The sequence below is a fragment of the Geotrypetes seraphini genome, chromosome 4 (genome assembly GCF_902459505.1).
Source record: "Geotrypetes seraphini chromosome 4, aGeoSer1.1, whole genome shotgun sequence".
In the NCBI taxonomy this organism is placed as follows: domain Eukaryota; kingdom Metazoa; phylum Chordata; class Amphibia; order Gymnophiona; family Dermophiidae; genus Geotrypetes; species Geotrypetes seraphini.
In genome coordinates, this window is record NC_047087.1 from 5,656,211 (window position 1) to 5,673,668 (window position 17,458).

Genomic DNA, 17,458 nt, shown 5'->3' on the forward strand with positions numbered 1-17,458 from the left:
AGCTGAAAGTTCTCCAGTTGATTTAGTCATCCCAGCTTCGAACCTTTGAAGCATTGTCCAAATGTTGTCCAGTGTCACCACTGTTGAGGAGCTACTAACCCCAGCTTCTTGGATGTTCACACTAGAGAATGACATGGGGGCTGTTACCTGCAGGTAGCCTACCAAAACAGTGAGAGGAAAAGTGGTCACTGCAGTTACGGGACAAGGCTATTCAGTGCCCCTTGAAGCGGTGAATGGCCTTGTCTCCGAGTTAATTGAGGATACTTGCGCAGTCACCGATCGTGCGGTCCAGCAGCCCCCTTCTTCCTTCTTATCGCTGCCGTCTGGGCATCTTCCTCCCTTTTCATCATCTTGGTGGCGATTTTCTGTTTTGTTTTTTTTGTCTCCCAGCTGCCCGAGCCAGCTTTCAACAAGTAGCACACAGCTGCTTAAAACTTCCCCTCTGACGCAACTGGAAACAGGAAGTTGCATCGGAGAAGTTTGGGGCAGCTGCACACAACTTGATGAAAGTCGGCTTGGGCAGCTAGGAGACAAAAAAAAAAGAAAATCACTATGAAGGTGAGGGGAAGGGAGTAGGGAGATGCCTGGACCGTGGCGATTGGGAGGGAGGGGGCTGAAGGGAAGAAGAGAGAGAGGGGGGAAGGAGAGAGAGGAACAGACGCTGCATGGAAATGGATAAGGGGAGAGAGGGGAACACACTGCACGGAAATGGGAAGGAGAGAGGGGAACACGCTGGAAGGAAGTGGAAAGAGATGGGGAGGGGAGACCAATGGGGGGAAGGGAGAGACAGAGGTAGAGAGAAGGCAAACATTGGATGGAAGAAAGAGAATGAGAAGATGAGGAAAACAGAAACAAGACAATAAAGTTAGAAAAAAAATTATATTTCTTTTTTTTTTTTAGCTTTAGGATAAAGTAGGATTTTAGCAGTGCTCAGTATAAAACTATTTGAGGCTTGTGTGGATGGGATCAGATGGTTGGCGGGGACAGAGACCGAGTTCACGGAGACAGGGACATATTTTTTTCCCCTTGTCATTCTCTAGTTCACACTCTCAGTGCCCTGGTCCGCAGGAGCCCCTTCTCCACATGGCTGTGTTGACCTCTTCTGGGCCTCAGCCCTAGTGCTTTCATCGGGCCCCGGCACAGGAAACTGGAGGTCAGGTAATTGGAGGAGATAAGGATATTTGCTATTCCACTTATATTAAAAAGCAAAAAGATGTGATTGTTTTTAAGAGGCTTTTGAAGAAACACCTTTTTTGCGATATGAAGCATGGGTGTTGAGCATTTTCATTGGGTAAATTGTACGATATGTTGATGAAATTTATACATGTGTATCGTATGGCTGTTTGTAATACTTGTTGTGAATGTGGTATTGTAAACCACCTTGTTAAAGGGAGTATATTACTAAATCATATTTCCAATCCTGACGCTCTGGAGGCTCCTTCCTCCGAACAAATGCAAGCAACTCATCTCCAACTATTGATGGTGAGCTAGCTATGAAGTGGTCCATCGTCAACTGTCCGGCTGACGATGGGTTCAGCCGGACCAAGCCCTTATGCTTTGTAAGTGGCATTTGTCCAAAAAAAGAAATGATTTTGAAAGAGGAAAACAGTAAGGTAAGACAGAGCACATATGCTGGCTGCTAACGCGTAACCATCTTAGCCATTCCCTCGCCTCATGCTCTGGAGTTTTCCCGACCTTTTCTACATCGTTTCCTCTCCTTTCCTTGTCAGGCAACTTGGAAGAGGAAGGCCTTTCAACAGACACTGCTCAAGTTGATGGCCCTCAATTCAGTAGTCCCAGTGCCTCCTCAGGAGATTTGCACCAGCAGGTACTCCATTTACTTTGTGATGACCAAGAAAGAGGGATCTTTTCGGCTCATTTTGGATCTCAAAGGTATCAACAGAGCTCTCCAGATTCCGTCTTTTCGCATGGAACCCCTGAAATCCATAATTCTTGCTGTCCAGCCTGGGGAATTTCTGACTTCTAGGCCTATCTGCATGTTCCCATTCGATTATGGCAGTGGTGGTGGCAGCCTTGCGCAAGGAGAACATTCTGGTGCACCCATATCTGGACGATTGGTTGATTCGAATAAAGTTGTTGGCAGAAGAATAATAATAATAATTTTATTTTTGTATACTGCCATACCCAGGGAGTTCTAGGCGGTTCACAACAAATAGATGAATTATATACAGTGCAATTGGGAAAAGAAGAACATAGCAAGGCAATCGAAAGGTCAAAACTAGTTTACATTGACAATTTAGGTGAGGGAAGGGCTAATACAGAGCATATACAGTATGTACTGTAAGAGAATACAATTGGATTTATGAGAAGGGGGAACAAAGCATGTTAGGTAAGAGGGGGGAGCAACAATCTTGGAAGGGTGGGGAAAAAGTGAAGGAAGAGGTGAGAAGCGTTGAGGAGGGGGAGGGGAGGGTTAAGGGTTTAATCTGTTGTAAAGAGAAGAGGTAATGTTGCTGATCTGAGAAGATTTGTTTACGCACCCTCAACCATGTGTTTTCAGTTTTGGGACCGCTCAAATGGTGATTCTCCCCAGATTATATTCTATCTGCATCTTTTTTTTGATTGCCCTGTTGACCAAATCACTGATATACAAAACTGTGATGTGGTGTGATGAGGACTAAAGTGGGAACTCCCATTTCTCCTTTCACAGTTAAATAGCATAGGGCTGGTCTTTGAACTTTGAACACATGCCAAGTTTTGATTGGGAATTTCTTCTAATTGCCATTTCATATAGGACTTGGTCCTAAAGACAGTTACTCTTCAATTGCAGCTGGTCTTCTAGATCAGTGGTCCCCAACCCTATCCTGGAGGACCACCAGTCAGTTGGATTTTCGGGATAGCCCTAATGAATATGCATGGGGTAGATTTGCATGCCTGTATCCTCCATTATATGCAGATCTCTCTCATACATATTCATTAGGGCTATCCCGAAAACTCAACTGGCTGGTGGTCCTCCAGGACAAGGTTGGGGACCACTGTTCTAGATAAAATTGAGTTTATTGAATACAAATTATCTCGGTTCCTTCCGCCCAATTTCTCCCCTTCGTTAGTATGACAGGACCAATATCTGTTTGTCTCAGAGACTGTCAAACTAGCAGTGGTGACCCTGAGACAGATCTATAAAGGGCTTTCTTGCAGACCTCAGCTTTCCCAGAGGTGGAGCGCATCTGCTCATTTATGTATTGTAACCTGAAAGCTTCAGTACATGGTGGGTCTCTGTTGGTGCAAGTTCCAGACAAAGCTTAATTCTCCACCAAAAGGAAATATTGCTGGGGAAGGAGCAGGTGGGGTGGGATCTCTGCTCCAGGATCATCTCTTCCCTGCAGGCTACACGCTGAAGGTGGACAAAGCGATGGGACCAGACGGGATCCATCCCAGGATACTGAGGGAGCTCAGAGAGGTTCTGGCAGGTCCTTTTAAAGATTTGTTCAACAAATCTCTTGAGACGGGAATGGATTGGAGAAGAGCGGATATCCCTATTCACAAAAGTGGTCACAGAGATGAAGCGGGAAACTACAGGCCGGAAAGCCTCATTTCGGTTGTTGGAAAAATAATGGAAGCGTTGCTGAAAAAAAGGATAGTGAATTTCCTAGAATCTAATGGGTTACAGGATCTAAGGCAACATGGCTTTACTAAAGGTCAATCGTGCCAAACGAACCTGATTGAATTTTTTGATTGGGTGACCAGAGAACTGGATCAAGGACATATGCTAGAGATCATTTACTTAGATTTCAGCAAAGACTTTGACACGGTTCCTCATAGAAGGCTCTTGAACAAACTTGAAGGGCTGAAGTTAGGACCCAGAGTGGTGAACTGGATTAGAAACTGGTTGTCAGACAGATGCTAGAGGGTGGTGGTTAATGGAAGTCGCTCGGAGGAAGGAAAGGTGAGTAGTGGAGTCCTTCAGGGTTTGGTGCTGGGGCCGATCCTGTTCAATATGTTTGTGAGTGACATTGCTGAAGGGATAGAAGGAAAAGTGTGCCTTTTTTGCGGATGATACCAAGATTTGTAACAGAGTAGACATAGAGGAGGGAGTGGAAAACATGAATCTGCAAAAGTTAGAGGAATGGTCTAATATCTGGCAACTAAAATTCAATGCAGAGTAATGTATTTGGGGATTAATAATCGGAAGGAACCCTAAGTGCTGGGAGGTGAGAGGCTGATATGCACGGACGGGGAGAGGGACCTTGGGGTGATAGTGTCTGAAGATCTAAAGGCAAAAAAACAGTGTGACAAGGCGGTGGCTGCTGCCAGAAGGATGCTGGGCTGTATAAAGAGAGGTGTAGCCTGTAGAAGGAAGAAGGTGTTGATGCCCCTGTACAGGTCATTGGTAAGGCTCCACTTGGAGTATTGTGTTCAGTTTTGGAGACCATATCTGGCGAAGGACATAAGAAGACTTGAAGCAGTCCAGAGGAGGGCGATGAAAATGATAGGAGGTTTGCGCCAAAAGACGTATGAGGAGAGGCTGGAAGCCCTGAATATGTATACCCTAGCGGAAAGGAGGGCAGGGGAGATATGATTCAGACGTTCAAATACTTGAAAGGTATTAACGTAGAACAAAATCTATTATAGTGAAAGGAAAATGGTAAAACCAGAGGACATAATTTGAGGCTGAGGGGTGGTAGACTCGAGAGCAATGTAAGGAAATTCTTCTTTATGGAGAGGGTTGTTAAGGCCTGAAATGAGCTCTCGAGAGAGTTCAAAAAAGCGTGGGATGAACACAAAGGATCTAATCAGAAAATAATAGTAAATATTGAAGAACTAAGGCCAGTACTGGGCAGACTTGCACAGTCTGTGTCTATATATGGCCTTTTGGTTGAGGATGGGCTGGGGAGGGCTTCAATGGCTGGGGTGGTGTAGATGGGCTGGAGTGAGCTTTGACGGAGGCTTCAGTACAGTAGTTGGAACCTAAGCACAGTACCGGGCAGAGCTTTGGATTCTTGCCCAGAAATAGCTAAGAAGAAGAAAAAAAAAAGTAAATTAAATCAGGTTGGGCAGACTGGATGGATCATTCAGTTCTTTAACTGCCGTCATCTACTATGTTACTATGCATTTTTAGGCTGTACCTTGAAATTAAGCCCTGGTTTCAGATATGTTTATATGGCTGAGAATTGAAGGGGCAGATAAGCCTTGCTGATAAAACTGAGTGGGGACATGTCTAGATGTCTCTGGAAAGAGGCTGACGTGTCATAGTCTACGACTGGAATATATTTCAATGCAATTCCATTTTTTTCTAGGGAAGAAAACTCCCACTGTACTTCCTACAGCCTCGGTACCTTGCAAGCAGCTTTCCGTGCACTTTCCAAAGCAAAGGATGCAGATGCTGAGTTCTGTGCACTGACAGAAACAGACTTTGGTTTCCCTGAGACAGACTGTCAGCCTGCTGCATGTTCTTCCAGGATCAAGAGGCAGAGAGAAGAGGGCACCGTCAAAGCAGTGCCCCCCAACCCGGAGTTGCAGAGGAGGAGGAAATGTTTGACAGTAAACCCCCTGCTGTTGGATAGAGACAGCACGTGCAGTGAGATGAACACAAATCCTAGCTCACCCCTTAAAGGAAAGACTGAAACTCCCAAGCCCACTACTGCAGCACTGCAGAATAAGAACTGGCATCCCAGGAGGGGTGAGAGGTAAGCTTTTGAATTATTGTAGGCTGGCAGGAGCTTTTGGAAGAGCAATTTGGAAATCAGCAAATATATGAATAAATAGTATCCAGTTAGGCCACCAAGCATCTGTTATAGTGAATCTTTGTACCTTGTTTCATTCTATGTGGTTGTCATTGCTGCTTTTCAGTGAATCATTTTATGATACTGTGAAGCACCTTCACCTCTGTTTTTCAGCCATCTCATCCTGCATCTAACTTGTGTTTCTAATGAGTTCAGAAATAATTTCCAGTTAGTGTTCATATTTTCTTTTCCTGAGCAGTTTCTTGTAGCATGTCAGTCTAAACTTTCACTGAAACCCAGAGCAAGTCACTGAATCCTCCATTGCCCCGAAAGAGCCTGGAAGCCCTGAATATGTATACACTAGAGGAAAGGAGGGACAAGGGAGATATGATTCAGACGTTCAGATACATGAAAGGTATTAACATAGAACAGAATCTTTTCCAGAGAAAGGAAAATGGTAAAACCAGAGGGTATAATTTGAGGTTGGAGGGGTGGTAGACTCAAGAGTAATGCTAGGAAATTCTTTACGGAGAGGATGGTTGATGCCTGGAGGGAGATGATGGAGACGAAAATGGTGACAGAGTTCAAAAAAGCATGGGATGAACACAGAGGATCTCTAATCAGAAAATAATGGTATATATTGAAGAACTAAGGCCAGTACTAGGCAGACTTGCACGGTCTGTGTTCTGTATATGGGCTGGGGAGGGCTTCGACGGCTGGGATGGTTTAGATGGGGCTGGAGTGAGCTTTGACGGAGACTCCAGTTGATGGAACCTAAGCACAGTACCGGGCAGAGCTCTGGATTTCTGGCCCAGAAATATCTTAAGAAAAAGAACAATTTAAATTGAATCATTCATTTATAGAGAGTGTATGGTTGGGCAGACTGGATGGACTGTTCGGGTCCTTATCTGCCATCATTTACTATGTTACAAAATAAGTACCTGTATATATGTAAACCACTTTGAATATGTAACCATAAAAAGGCAATATATCCTTTCCCTTTAACAAATGTAGGCAGCTCTCCTAGTAAGGTCTGTCTCTAGATTTTGCGAGTATCCTTCTAGATTGCTGGATGGACCATTGTTAGAAACAGATATTGGGCTAGATAAGTTCTTAGGACATACCCAGCCAATGACTGCATGAGAGATTTGCTTGCGCTACTCCATCGTATACATATTTCTTATGCATAATCATTGTGGATATCCTGATTAGCTGGGTTTGTCCTGAAAACTGCATTGAGAACCCCTACTCTACAGTTGGAGCTTTTGCTCCAACCCAGTAATTGCAACTCTTGTTTTAGGGCTGCAGTAATTGAATTAAACTAGCAGGCTATAAACAGAGTAAGTGTTAGAAGGCACACCAATGGGCTGCATAGGGTGTGGACATAAGAGGCATATTGTTCTGGTGGAGGGGGCTCAGCTCTGAGGGACCCCCAGGACAGGAGGATGGAGTCTCTTCTTGAGCAGAGTTTTGATGTGAGCTAAGCATGTTTTGGATTGGGAGTCTAGTGACTGGTCTCTGGATCAGCAAGTTGCTAAAATTGAGCTGGGCACTGTTTTTTTCAGATGCCATGTATGATTTGTTGCGTTCTGCTGTCTATGGCCTTAGGGGTGGCTACTAGATGTACTTTATGGCTATGTGGTTGGTTGTGGATGCAGCCTCCAAGTCCAAGCTTAGTAAGTTTCCCTTTGTGTGGCACAGTGGATGGAGCTACGGCCTCAGCACCCTGGGGTTGTGGGTTCAAACCCCGCCGCTGCTCCTTGTGACCCTGGCCAAGTCACTTAATCCTCCATAGCCCCAGGTACGTTAGATAGATTGTGAGCCCGCTGGGACAGATAGAGAAAATGCTTGAGTACCTGATTGTAGAACCGCTTAGATAACCTTGATAGAAACATAGAAAAAAGCAGCAGAAAAGGGCTATAGCCCACCAAGTCTGCCCATTCCAAGTATCCCCTCCCCTGAATTTACTCCCTTAAAGATCCCACATGAGTATCCCATTTTCTCTTAAAATCCGTCACGCTGCTGGCCTTTATCACCTGGAGTGGGAGTCTGTTCCAATGATCCACCACTCTTTTGGTGAAGAATTACTTTCTGGAGTCGCCATGAAACTTCCCTCCCCTGATCTTCAGCGGATGCCCTCTGGTGGTTGAGGGTCCCATGAGCCAGAAGATATCATCTTCTGACTCGATGTGTCCCGTGATGTACTTATATGTTTCAATCATATCTCCCCGTTCTCTTCTTTCCTCAAATGAGTACAGCCGCAATTTTTTTAATCTTTCTTCATACGTGAGATCCTTGAGCCCCAAGACCATCCTGGTGGCCGTTTGCTGAACCGACTCGATCCTCAGCACGTCCTTTCGGTAGTGTGGTCTCCAAAACTGAACACAGTACTCCAAGTGAGGCCTCACCATGGCTCTGTACAACGGCATCATAACTTCAGGTCTCCTGCTGACGAAACCTCTGCGGATACACCCCATCATTTGTCTTGCCCTGGAGGAAGCCTTCTCCACTTGATTGGCAACCTTCATGTCCTCACTAATGATCACCCCTAGGTCGCGTTCCGCCGTGGTCCTAACCAAGGTCTCACCATTTAGTACATAAGTTCTACGCGGGTTTCTCTTACCCAGGTGCATTATCTTGCATTTTATAGCATTGAAGCCTAGCTGCCAAGTAGTTGACCATTGTTCCAGCAACAGTAGGTCGTGTGTCATATTATCAGGTAATAAGCTTTTGCCTACTATGTTGCAAAGTTTGGCGGCGTCGGCGAACAGTGATACCCTTCCTCTAAGTCCTTGCGTCATATCTCTTATGAATAAGTTAAATAGAATCGGGCCCAGGACTGAGCCCTGCGGCACTCCACTGATCACGTCCGATGCTTCGGATGGGGTACCGTTCACCACCACCTTCTGAAGTCTACCGCTCAGCCAATCCCCAACCCATGTAGTTAGAGTGTATAGTGCTACCCCTCCTCCTAACTTGCCCTCTCTGTCTCGACGAAGCAGGTTGTAGCCCGGTATAACCATATCCCACCCGTGCGAGTCCGTGAACCAAGTCTCAGATATTGCCACCACATCTAGGTCTGCGTTCATTATTTCAGTCTGCAATTCCAGAATTTTGTTGCCCAAACTGTGTGCATTAACATACATTGCCCTCCATACCTTATTGTTGTTAAGTCCCTGTGAAGAGATTCCCTTCTGATTTAGTGTGACTCCTAGTTTATCGTGTATAGTATGGGTACTTACCTTGGACTCAGAAGTGTGGTTGTGGCTTGCCGCCTCAGGATAGTTTCTTACTGCTCTGGAATGTGAGTGGATACCCTCCCCCAACTTACCTAGTTTAAAGCCCTACGAAGTAGGCGGGCTAGTCGATGTCCAAATACGTTTTTACCTCTCCTGGTCAGGTGGAGTCCGTCTGGTCCCTGTAGCGCCTCTCCGTGGTCTAGGAATCCAAAGTTCATCTCTATGCACCATCTGCGAAGCCACTTGTTAGTCCATTTGATACGCTCTTCTCTGGCTTTGCCTTTGTCTCTTACTGGGAGGATCGATGAGAAGACCACCTGTGCTCCTATCTGCTTTAACTTTTTACCCAGGGCTCCGAAGTCTTTGGGTATATTCTCCGAGGTGCTCCTGGCAGTGTTGTTTGTACCTACATGGATGAGAAGCATGGGGAAATGATCATGAGGTTTTAGAAGTTTATCTAGACAGGTGGTGACATCTCGGATCTTGGCTCCAGGGAGACAGCAGACCTCCCTTGAATGCATATCTGGTCTGCAGATTGGTCCCTCAGTGCCCCGCAGCATGGAGTCCCCAATGACCACCACTCTGCGCTTCTTCCGCGGGGGCCGAACCATGAGCTCCTGAATTGAAGTTATGTGCTGGGTATCTTCCTGAGCCTCTTCTGGTACCTCCTCAGCGGTTCCATCTTGTAAGATCTAGAATCTGTTCCTCAGGGTGAGTTGTGTGGTCGATGTAGAACTACCCTGTTTGTGAGAAAAGAAAGAAGAGGAGGAGGTTACCAGCTGCCAGGATCCAGCATCTCCAATCATTTCCTGTACCCCAATTGTTGAATCTAAAGCTGGAGGTTTGGGTGTCACGGGGATGGACTTGTCATGGGTCTGGTCTGTGATATGGGACAGCTCCTGGATGACACCATCGACGAAGGCCTCGTCTTCCCTGATGCTCCTCAAGCGCTTCACCTCCTCCCTGAGGCTCCACAGTTCCTGCAAGGTGTCCCCGTCTAACTGTCCTATCTCCTCAGTCTGGGTAGGGGCTGTAGTATACCGTGGGGGGGTGGCCTCGGTCTGCACAGAGACTTCTGCCCTCCGTCCAGTGTCACCCTCCTCCTTCTGTACACAGTCCTTGGCCATCCCCTGGGTCCCTCCAGTGACTGGAGTGTTGAACTTGATAGTAGTCTTGGTGCTCCTTGTCCTCCCTGCCATTTCTAAGTTGCTGTTAAGACCTGCTTATTTGAGGGGGAAAGTTTGAGAGATTAGTGTTGAAAAGGACAAAAAGTTTGAGAGATACAAGAAAAGATTGTCCTGACTGAGAGTGTGCAAGAAGAGTGTATGAGGAGTGTAAGAAAAGTCGTCTGCTTGAGTGCGCAAGAAGTGTATGAGGAGTGTGCCTGTTTGAGTGTAAGAAGATGAAGAGTGTGCCTGTTTGCTTGTAAGAGGAGTAGCCTTAAGAGTTTTAGATCTGGCCCTGTTAGAGGTAGTGTAAGAGTTAAAGGAAAAGGGTGTAAGTAGAGTGTTGGCCTGTTTTGGGTTAGAAGGGTGTCCTGCTTTCTGCAAATAGGCTCTTCTTAAGGCTCTTCATAAAGGCGCTCTCGCTAAGGCGAGCGCCTTTGCCGCTCGCCTTCACCGTGCGCCAAACGGCTGCGCACCGTTGACTCCTCTCCTATTAAGGGGGAGACCGGGGGATGACGCTGCTACTGACGCCTCTGCTGATGCGTGCGGGTGGGCGGAGCTTACTCTCGCCGCCGCTAGCTCTCCTTTGCCCCTTTCTCCCTCTGCTCTCCTCAACCGCCTCTCACAGCCGCTGCTTTCCTGCTCCTTCCAAGCCCCAGCCGCTGCCTGCCTGCCCTTCCGACCACGCGGATCGCAGTGGTCTTCGCGCCGCAGCTCTGCTCCTATTAAGGGGGGAAATTGGGGGATGACGCCTCTGCTGATGCGTGCAGGTGGGCGGAGCTTACTCTCGTCACCGCCGCTAGCTCTCCTCTGCCCCTTCCTCCCTCTGCTCTCCTCAACCGCCTCTCACAGCCGCTGCTTGCCTGCTCTTTCCAAGCCGCTGCTGCCTGCCCTTCCGACCACGTGGATCGCAGTGGTCTTCGCGCCGCAGCTCTGCTCCTATACGTCATGTGGACAGCCACACCGCAGGAGGAGAGAGGACAGAATCGTCACCTGCCTGCCTGGAGCAAGAGTGAAGGATGTGGCCAACAGGATCTCCAGGATCATAGACAGCGCAGGAGGGAGAGAATACTGCTGTGCTTATCCACATGGGAACCAATGATGTGAGCGGGCGGAAGTATGACAGGGAATAGATGAAGGGCCAGCTCCGCTCACTCGGAAGAAAACTGAAGATCAGGGAGGTGAAGGTGGCTTTCTCCGAGATCCTCCCGGTACCAAGAGCAGATGGAAAGAGACAAGGGAAATTGCAAGCGATCAACACCTGGATGAGACGATGGTGCGAAGAGGAAGGTTTTGACTTCGTGCGCAACTGGACGGCGTTCTGGGGAAAAAGCAAGTACTACAGAAAGGATGGACTACACCTCAACAAGGAAGGAGCAAGAGTATTGGCAGGCAACATGAAGAAGGCCATCGAGAAGGCTTTAAACTAAAAGACAGGGGAAAGCCGACAGTCGACCACCACTCGATGGCATGGGCGACAGGATGCCCCGACGAAGGAACCACGGGCAACTACTCATACACTGGAGGGGACGACCTCACAATAAGGGAGACAAGGCAGGAAGTGACGATGAAGACACAGGAGGGGAGGGCCACACAGCAAACAAGGGAGACAACGCAGGAGCAGAAAAGGATACCGTGAAAGAAACAGTAGAGACAGCCAAGCGTAGAAAGTCCAAGAAGGTAACGCAAAGAGAACTCAAATGTATGTATACGAATGCTAGAAGTCTGAGAAACAAAATGGGGGAATTAGAGACAATAGCAAGACACGATGAACTGGAAATCATTGGCATAAAAGAAACATGGTGGAATGAAGAAAACAAATGGGACACAGTACTACAGGGATACAAACTATACAGAAGAGATTGAGTAGGGCAGAAAGGTGGAGGTACTGCCCTCTATGTTCAGGAAGGAGTAGAATCTGTTGGAGTGGCTACGACGGAAAGGAAAGAGTCCTTCTGGATCAAAATTCCTAGTCATAATGGCGCAGACACAAAAATTGGCCTGTACTATGGACTCCCAGGATAGATGGAGGAAACTGACTCAGAAATGATAGAGGAAATCAAACAAGAATGCAAGACAGGCAATGTAATCATCTTGGGAGACTTTAATTTCCCGGGGATAGACTGGAACCTGGAAACCTCCAACTGCGGCAAGGAAGCCAAGTTCCTGGAGGCGCTAGGGCAGGGGTGCCCAATAGGTCGATCGCGATTGACCGGTAGCTCGCCAAGGCAAAGTGAGTCGATCATCCAGGACTCCCTTTGCCTTAGCGATCTATCGGGCCGATCAATCTTCCTCTCCCCGACGTCAATTCTGCCGTCGGAGAGGAAGTTCGGGCCAGCCAATCACTGCCTGGCTGGGCGGAACTTCCTCTCCAACGGCAGAATTGACGTCGGGGAGAGGAAGATTGATCGGCCCGAAGCAGAGAGCGCATGGGGCGGCGGCGGCTTTGGGGCCTGTTATCCATTGGTGGCGTTTGGGTCCTGTTCCCCGATGGCAGTGGCACTGGCTTGGGGAAGGGCAGGGAGAAAGAAAGAAAGGGGGCAGGCAGGGAGACAGAAGGAAAGAAGAGAAACAGAAAAAAAGAAGGGGGCATGAAGAGAGAAAGAAAGAAAGAAATGCCAGGGAGAGAGGAAGAAAAAGTTGGGGGAGGGAATGAGGTGTGGAGGAGAGGAAGCATACAGGCTGAAAGAAGGGAAGAAAGATTGGATGCACAGTCAGAAGAAGAAAGTGCAACCAGAGACTCATGAAATCACCAGACAAGGTAGGAAAAATGATTTTATTTTAAATTTAGTGATCAAAATGTGTCTGAATTTATATCTGCTGTCTATATTTTACAATATGGTCTCCTTTTACTAAACCGCAATAGTGGTTTTTAGCGCAGGGAGCCTATGAGCGTCGAGAGCAGCGCTGGGCATTCAGCGCAGCTCCCTGCGCTAAAAACTGCTATTGTGGTTTAGTAAAAAGAGAAGGGGGTATATTTGTCTATTTTTGTATGGTTGTTACTGAGGTGACAGTGCATAGAGTCATCTGCTTTGACCTCTTTGAAAAAACCCCGGAATAGGAATGATAATTAACAATTCTATGCGTACAGTGTGCGTTGTGTTTTTTTTAAAATTTTATTGTTGGTAGATCATTTTGACTTGGTCATTTTAAAAGTAGCTCGCAAGTCAAAAAAGTGTGGGCATCCCTGCGCTAGGGGATTGCTTCCTGGAACAAATGGTAAGAGAGCCGACAAGAGGCAACGCCACCTTGGACTTGGTCCTAAATGGCCTCACGGGACCGACAAAAGAAGTAGAAGTCATGGTCCCGCTGGGGACGAGCAATCACATGATCAACTTTAAACTTGACATCGGGAAAGGGAAACGTACCAGAACCTTAACCATGACCTTAAACTTTAAAAAGGGTAAATACGATCGCATGAGAGCCATGATAGAACAACGGCTCAAGAAAAAGATGGACAAAATTAAAATGGTAGATCAGGCATGGTCCCTACTGAAAAATACTATCACGGAAGCACAAAATCTCTACATTGCGTGGATTGCAAAAGAAAGGAGAACTAAAGGCAAAGGAGAACCAGCATTGCTTACCAGACAGGTGAAGGAAGCCATAAAAGAAAAGAAGGACTCTTTTAAAAATTGGAAACGCACGAAAACAACCGAAGCTTGGAACAAACATAAAGATGATCAGAAGAAATGTCACAAGGCGGTGAGGGATGCAAAAAAGGACTATGAGGAGAAAATAGTGCAAGAGGCCAAAAACTTCAAGCCCTTCTTTAGATACGTAAAAGGGAAAAAACCTGCAAAAGAGGTGGTGGGACCACTGGACGACCAGGGAAGAAAAGGGTACATCAAGGAAGACAAACAAATTGCAGACAGATTAAATTCCTTCTTTGCGTTTGTCTTTACAAAGGAGGACACCGCAACAATACCAGAAGCAGTGGAAGTGTTTAAAGGAGTAATAGGAGACAGCCTCACCACAGTAGAAGTGGACTTGGACCAGATCGACAAACTTAAAAGTGACAAATCCCCTGGACCGGATGGAATTCACCTGAGAAGTCTTAAAAGAATTGAAGGTTGAAATCGGAGTTATTGCAAAAACTTGCCAACCTGACAATTGAACGGGACAGATACCAGACGACTGGAAGTTAGCAAATGTCACGTCAATTTTAAAAAATGGATTGAGAGGAGAACCGGGCAACTACAGACCTGTGAGCCTTATGTCTATTCCTGGAAAGATGGTTGAAGCACTGATTAAAGATAGCATAGTCCGGCACTTGGATACACACAACGTGATGAAAGCCAGTCAACATGGCTTCAGGAAAGGGAAATCATGCTTAACGAATTTACTTAAATTTTTTGAGACCGTGAACGAACAAATTGATAGTGGAGAACTGGTGGACATAATATACTTAGACTTCCAGAAAGCGTTCGACAAAGTTCCACACGAAAGACTTCTCAGGAAGCTACAAAGCCATGGAATAGAGGGGTACAAAGATGGATAGGCAAATGGATGGAGAACAGAAAACAGAGAGTGGGCATAAATGGGAAGTTCTCCAACTGGGAGAAAGTGTATCCCAGGGCTCGGTATTTGGGCCGATCTTATTTAATATTTATATCAATTACCTAGAAGAAGGAACATCCAGTGAGATCATCAAGTTTGCAGACGACACAAAGTTATGCCGGGCAATCAGATCGCAGAAGGATAGCGAGGAACTCCAAAGCGACTTGTGTCAGTTAGAGAAATGAGCAGAGAAATGGCAGATGAAGTTTAATATGGAGAAATGCAAAGTAATGCATTTAGGCAGAAAGAATAAGGAACACGAGTATAGAATGTCAGGTGCAACTCTGGGTAAGAGCGAACAAGAAAAGGACCTGGGTGTACTGATAGATAGGACTCTGAAACCGTCAGCACAATGTGTGGCGGCGGCAAAGAAAGCAAATAGAATGTTGGGCATGATAAAGAAGGGAATCACGAGTAGATCGGAGAGGGTCATAATGCTGCTTTATAGAGCAATGGTCAGACCCCACTTAGAATACTGCGTCCTACATTGGTCTCCCAACCTAAAGAAGGATATAAAACTGCTGGGAGGGTGCAGAGACGAGCAACAAAGCTAGTAAAAGGTATGAAGAAACTGGAATACGAAGATCGACTCACAAGACTGGGATTGTTCTCCCTTGAGAAAAGGAGACTGCGAGGGGATATGATCGAGACCTTCAAAATACTGAAAGGAATCGACAAAATAGAGCAGAAAAAACTATTTACATTGTCCAATTTGACACGAACAAGAGGACACGGAATAAAGCTAAGGGGGGACAAGTTCAGGACAAATATCAGGAAGTTCTGCTTCAAGCAGAGAGTGGTTGAAACCTGGAATGCTCTCCCAGAGGAGGTTATTGCGGAATCAACTGTCCTAGGATTCAAAAGCAAACTAGATACACATCTCCTTACGAGAGGCATAGAAGGATATGGGTGACTAAAAATTACACCAGGTGTACACCTGGCAGAGCCTCCGCATGTGCGGATCGCCGGACTTGATGGTCTGATCCGGAGATGGCGCTTCTTATGTTCTTGAATATGACTTTTACAAACGTGTTGATTTACAGATGAATAATCACATTTTAAATAGATCTTTACAGTACTGTTCATCTTAAAACCAGCATTCGGTGTTTCATGGGAAGGTGGGATACTGGCTGTGGACTTGTCTACTTATCTACATTTTAGCATAGAGCACCTTCTTGTTAAAGATTCTCTCCTTGTTCTAGTTATAACATGACTGACATTTTTCTATATGCATGTCAGAGTTTGTTTTGGTAGACAGAATCTAGGATAGTAACAAAAAGAATTGAGCACGTTTGTCTAGTATGGGAGTTTTCAATCATAGAGCAGGGAGGCAGTATTTTTTCTTTGTATGTTCTTGTCAGAGAACAAAATGATTCAAAGATTATATGGGAATAGTGCATTACAGTAGTCTAAGGTCAGAATGGTTGACCCTAAAGTGTTGTTAGAAAAAGAGTGCTTTGATTCTTCTCGACAAATAACAGGGACAGCAAGTAAACTTGCGAGGACGGGATGGGGAATCGAGTTCTTCCGGGGACAGGAACAAATTGTTCCCCATGTCATTGTCTCCTCTCTTATACCTCCATTCTTCAGGTTGTAGCCTTCTGTATGGCCAACTCTCAACTCCGTCCCTTCTACCTTGCTGTGCCATATGCCTAGAACAACCTGCCTGACTTGGTACGTCTGGCTTCGTCTCTGGTGCTTGTAAAGCAGCCATTCTCTCCGTAGTCCGTCGCCCTGTCCTCCTCCTCATTCCCTTTCTAATTCCCTACCCGAGCAGTGTATATAGATTCACCATTTTGTCTTGTGTGTCTGTCATAATTAGATTGCAAGCTCTATTGAGCAGGGACTGTCTCTCGCATGTTTAATGGATAGTGCTGTGTGTGTCTGGTAGTGCTATAGAAATAATAAGTTGTTGTTGATATATTAATAAAACTTAAGAGCAGATCCAAAGACAATCAGCTGAAACCCAAAATTTGACTCAACACCTGAGCATCAACAGACTCGTGAGGTAACACATTGCAGAGCGAAGGAACTTGTGAAACGTGTACTTTTCAGCCAGGTTGAATCATTTAAGCACCATTGCACATATTCAGGGCCTTTTCCGTTCAAAAGAAAGGACCCAAATTTAAAAAATGGCTCTAGATCTTATGGGAAGTTGGTAAATGTCCAGTAAAATTGGAGTGATTTATCCATTATTAATCTAGCAGTTCAGATGAGAATAACCAAACAAAGCACTGTCATCTACTATGGTGCCATTTCTGTGATTAGTATGTGCCTGTGCTCTTGTGTGTGATCAAGGGTGGTTGTCCTACTTGTGAGCTTGCTTCTGCCCCTTGGGTAAACTTTTTCTCTCATTTTTCAGAGCCGCTCTGAGTAGGTGGCACAACTCGAAGAAGCTGAAAGATGAGGAACCAGACACCTGGAGTGATGAAGATGAGCTCTTTAGGTTTGATAGTAAGTTGAGGGAGCTCTTGAAAGGGGTTTGATTGGCTCGATGTTGGGGTGGGAAATTAGTGGTGGAGTCCGAGTGGGAGGGCAGACTTGGTGAGAGATGGACACTCTGGTGCAAATCTTGTCCTGGTTGTAAGGTCTTGGTAGCCTTGACTTGGCTGGGTAGGAGATTGGTGGCGGTTTGATGCTTTTGAGATTTTCTTTCTTTTGCAGGGGGAGGAGGCGATAAAGACAGTGACAGAGGAAATGTTTCATGTCACCATCCTAAAAAGCAGGTAACATAGCCTTCAGCCAGCTGCTAATATAAATGAGGAGGGAGAATCCTGTTTGGGAAATGTGTCCACAGTTTAGGTGGAAA

The 17,458-nt window shown here is 46.1% G+C and overlaps 1 protein-coding gene across 8 annotated transcripts in view; it reads left to right on the forward strand.

The window, feature by feature from the left end:
- LOC117359371 (telomeric repeat-binding factor 2-like) overlaps window positions 1–17,458 on the forward strand; it is a 110,487-nt gene that overhangs the window by 47,033 nt on the left and 45,996 nt on the right. For 4 of the 8 annotated variants that reach the window (XM_033942011.1, XM_033942009.1, XM_033942012.1 and 1 more), the window contains exons 7-9: window positions 5,259–5,648; window positions 17,012–17,103; window positions 17,311–17,375. In XM_033942011.1, coding sequence (XP_033797902.1) covers window positions 5,259–5,648; window positions 17,012–17,103; window positions 17,311–17,375 — 547 coding nt within the window. The remainder of the gene's footprint in view (window positions 1–5,258; window positions 5,649–17,011; window positions 17,104–17,310; window positions 17,376–17,458) is intronic. The other 4 variants (XM_033942010.1, XM_033942015.1, XM_033942016.1 and 1 more) reach the window with 3 other exon arrangements.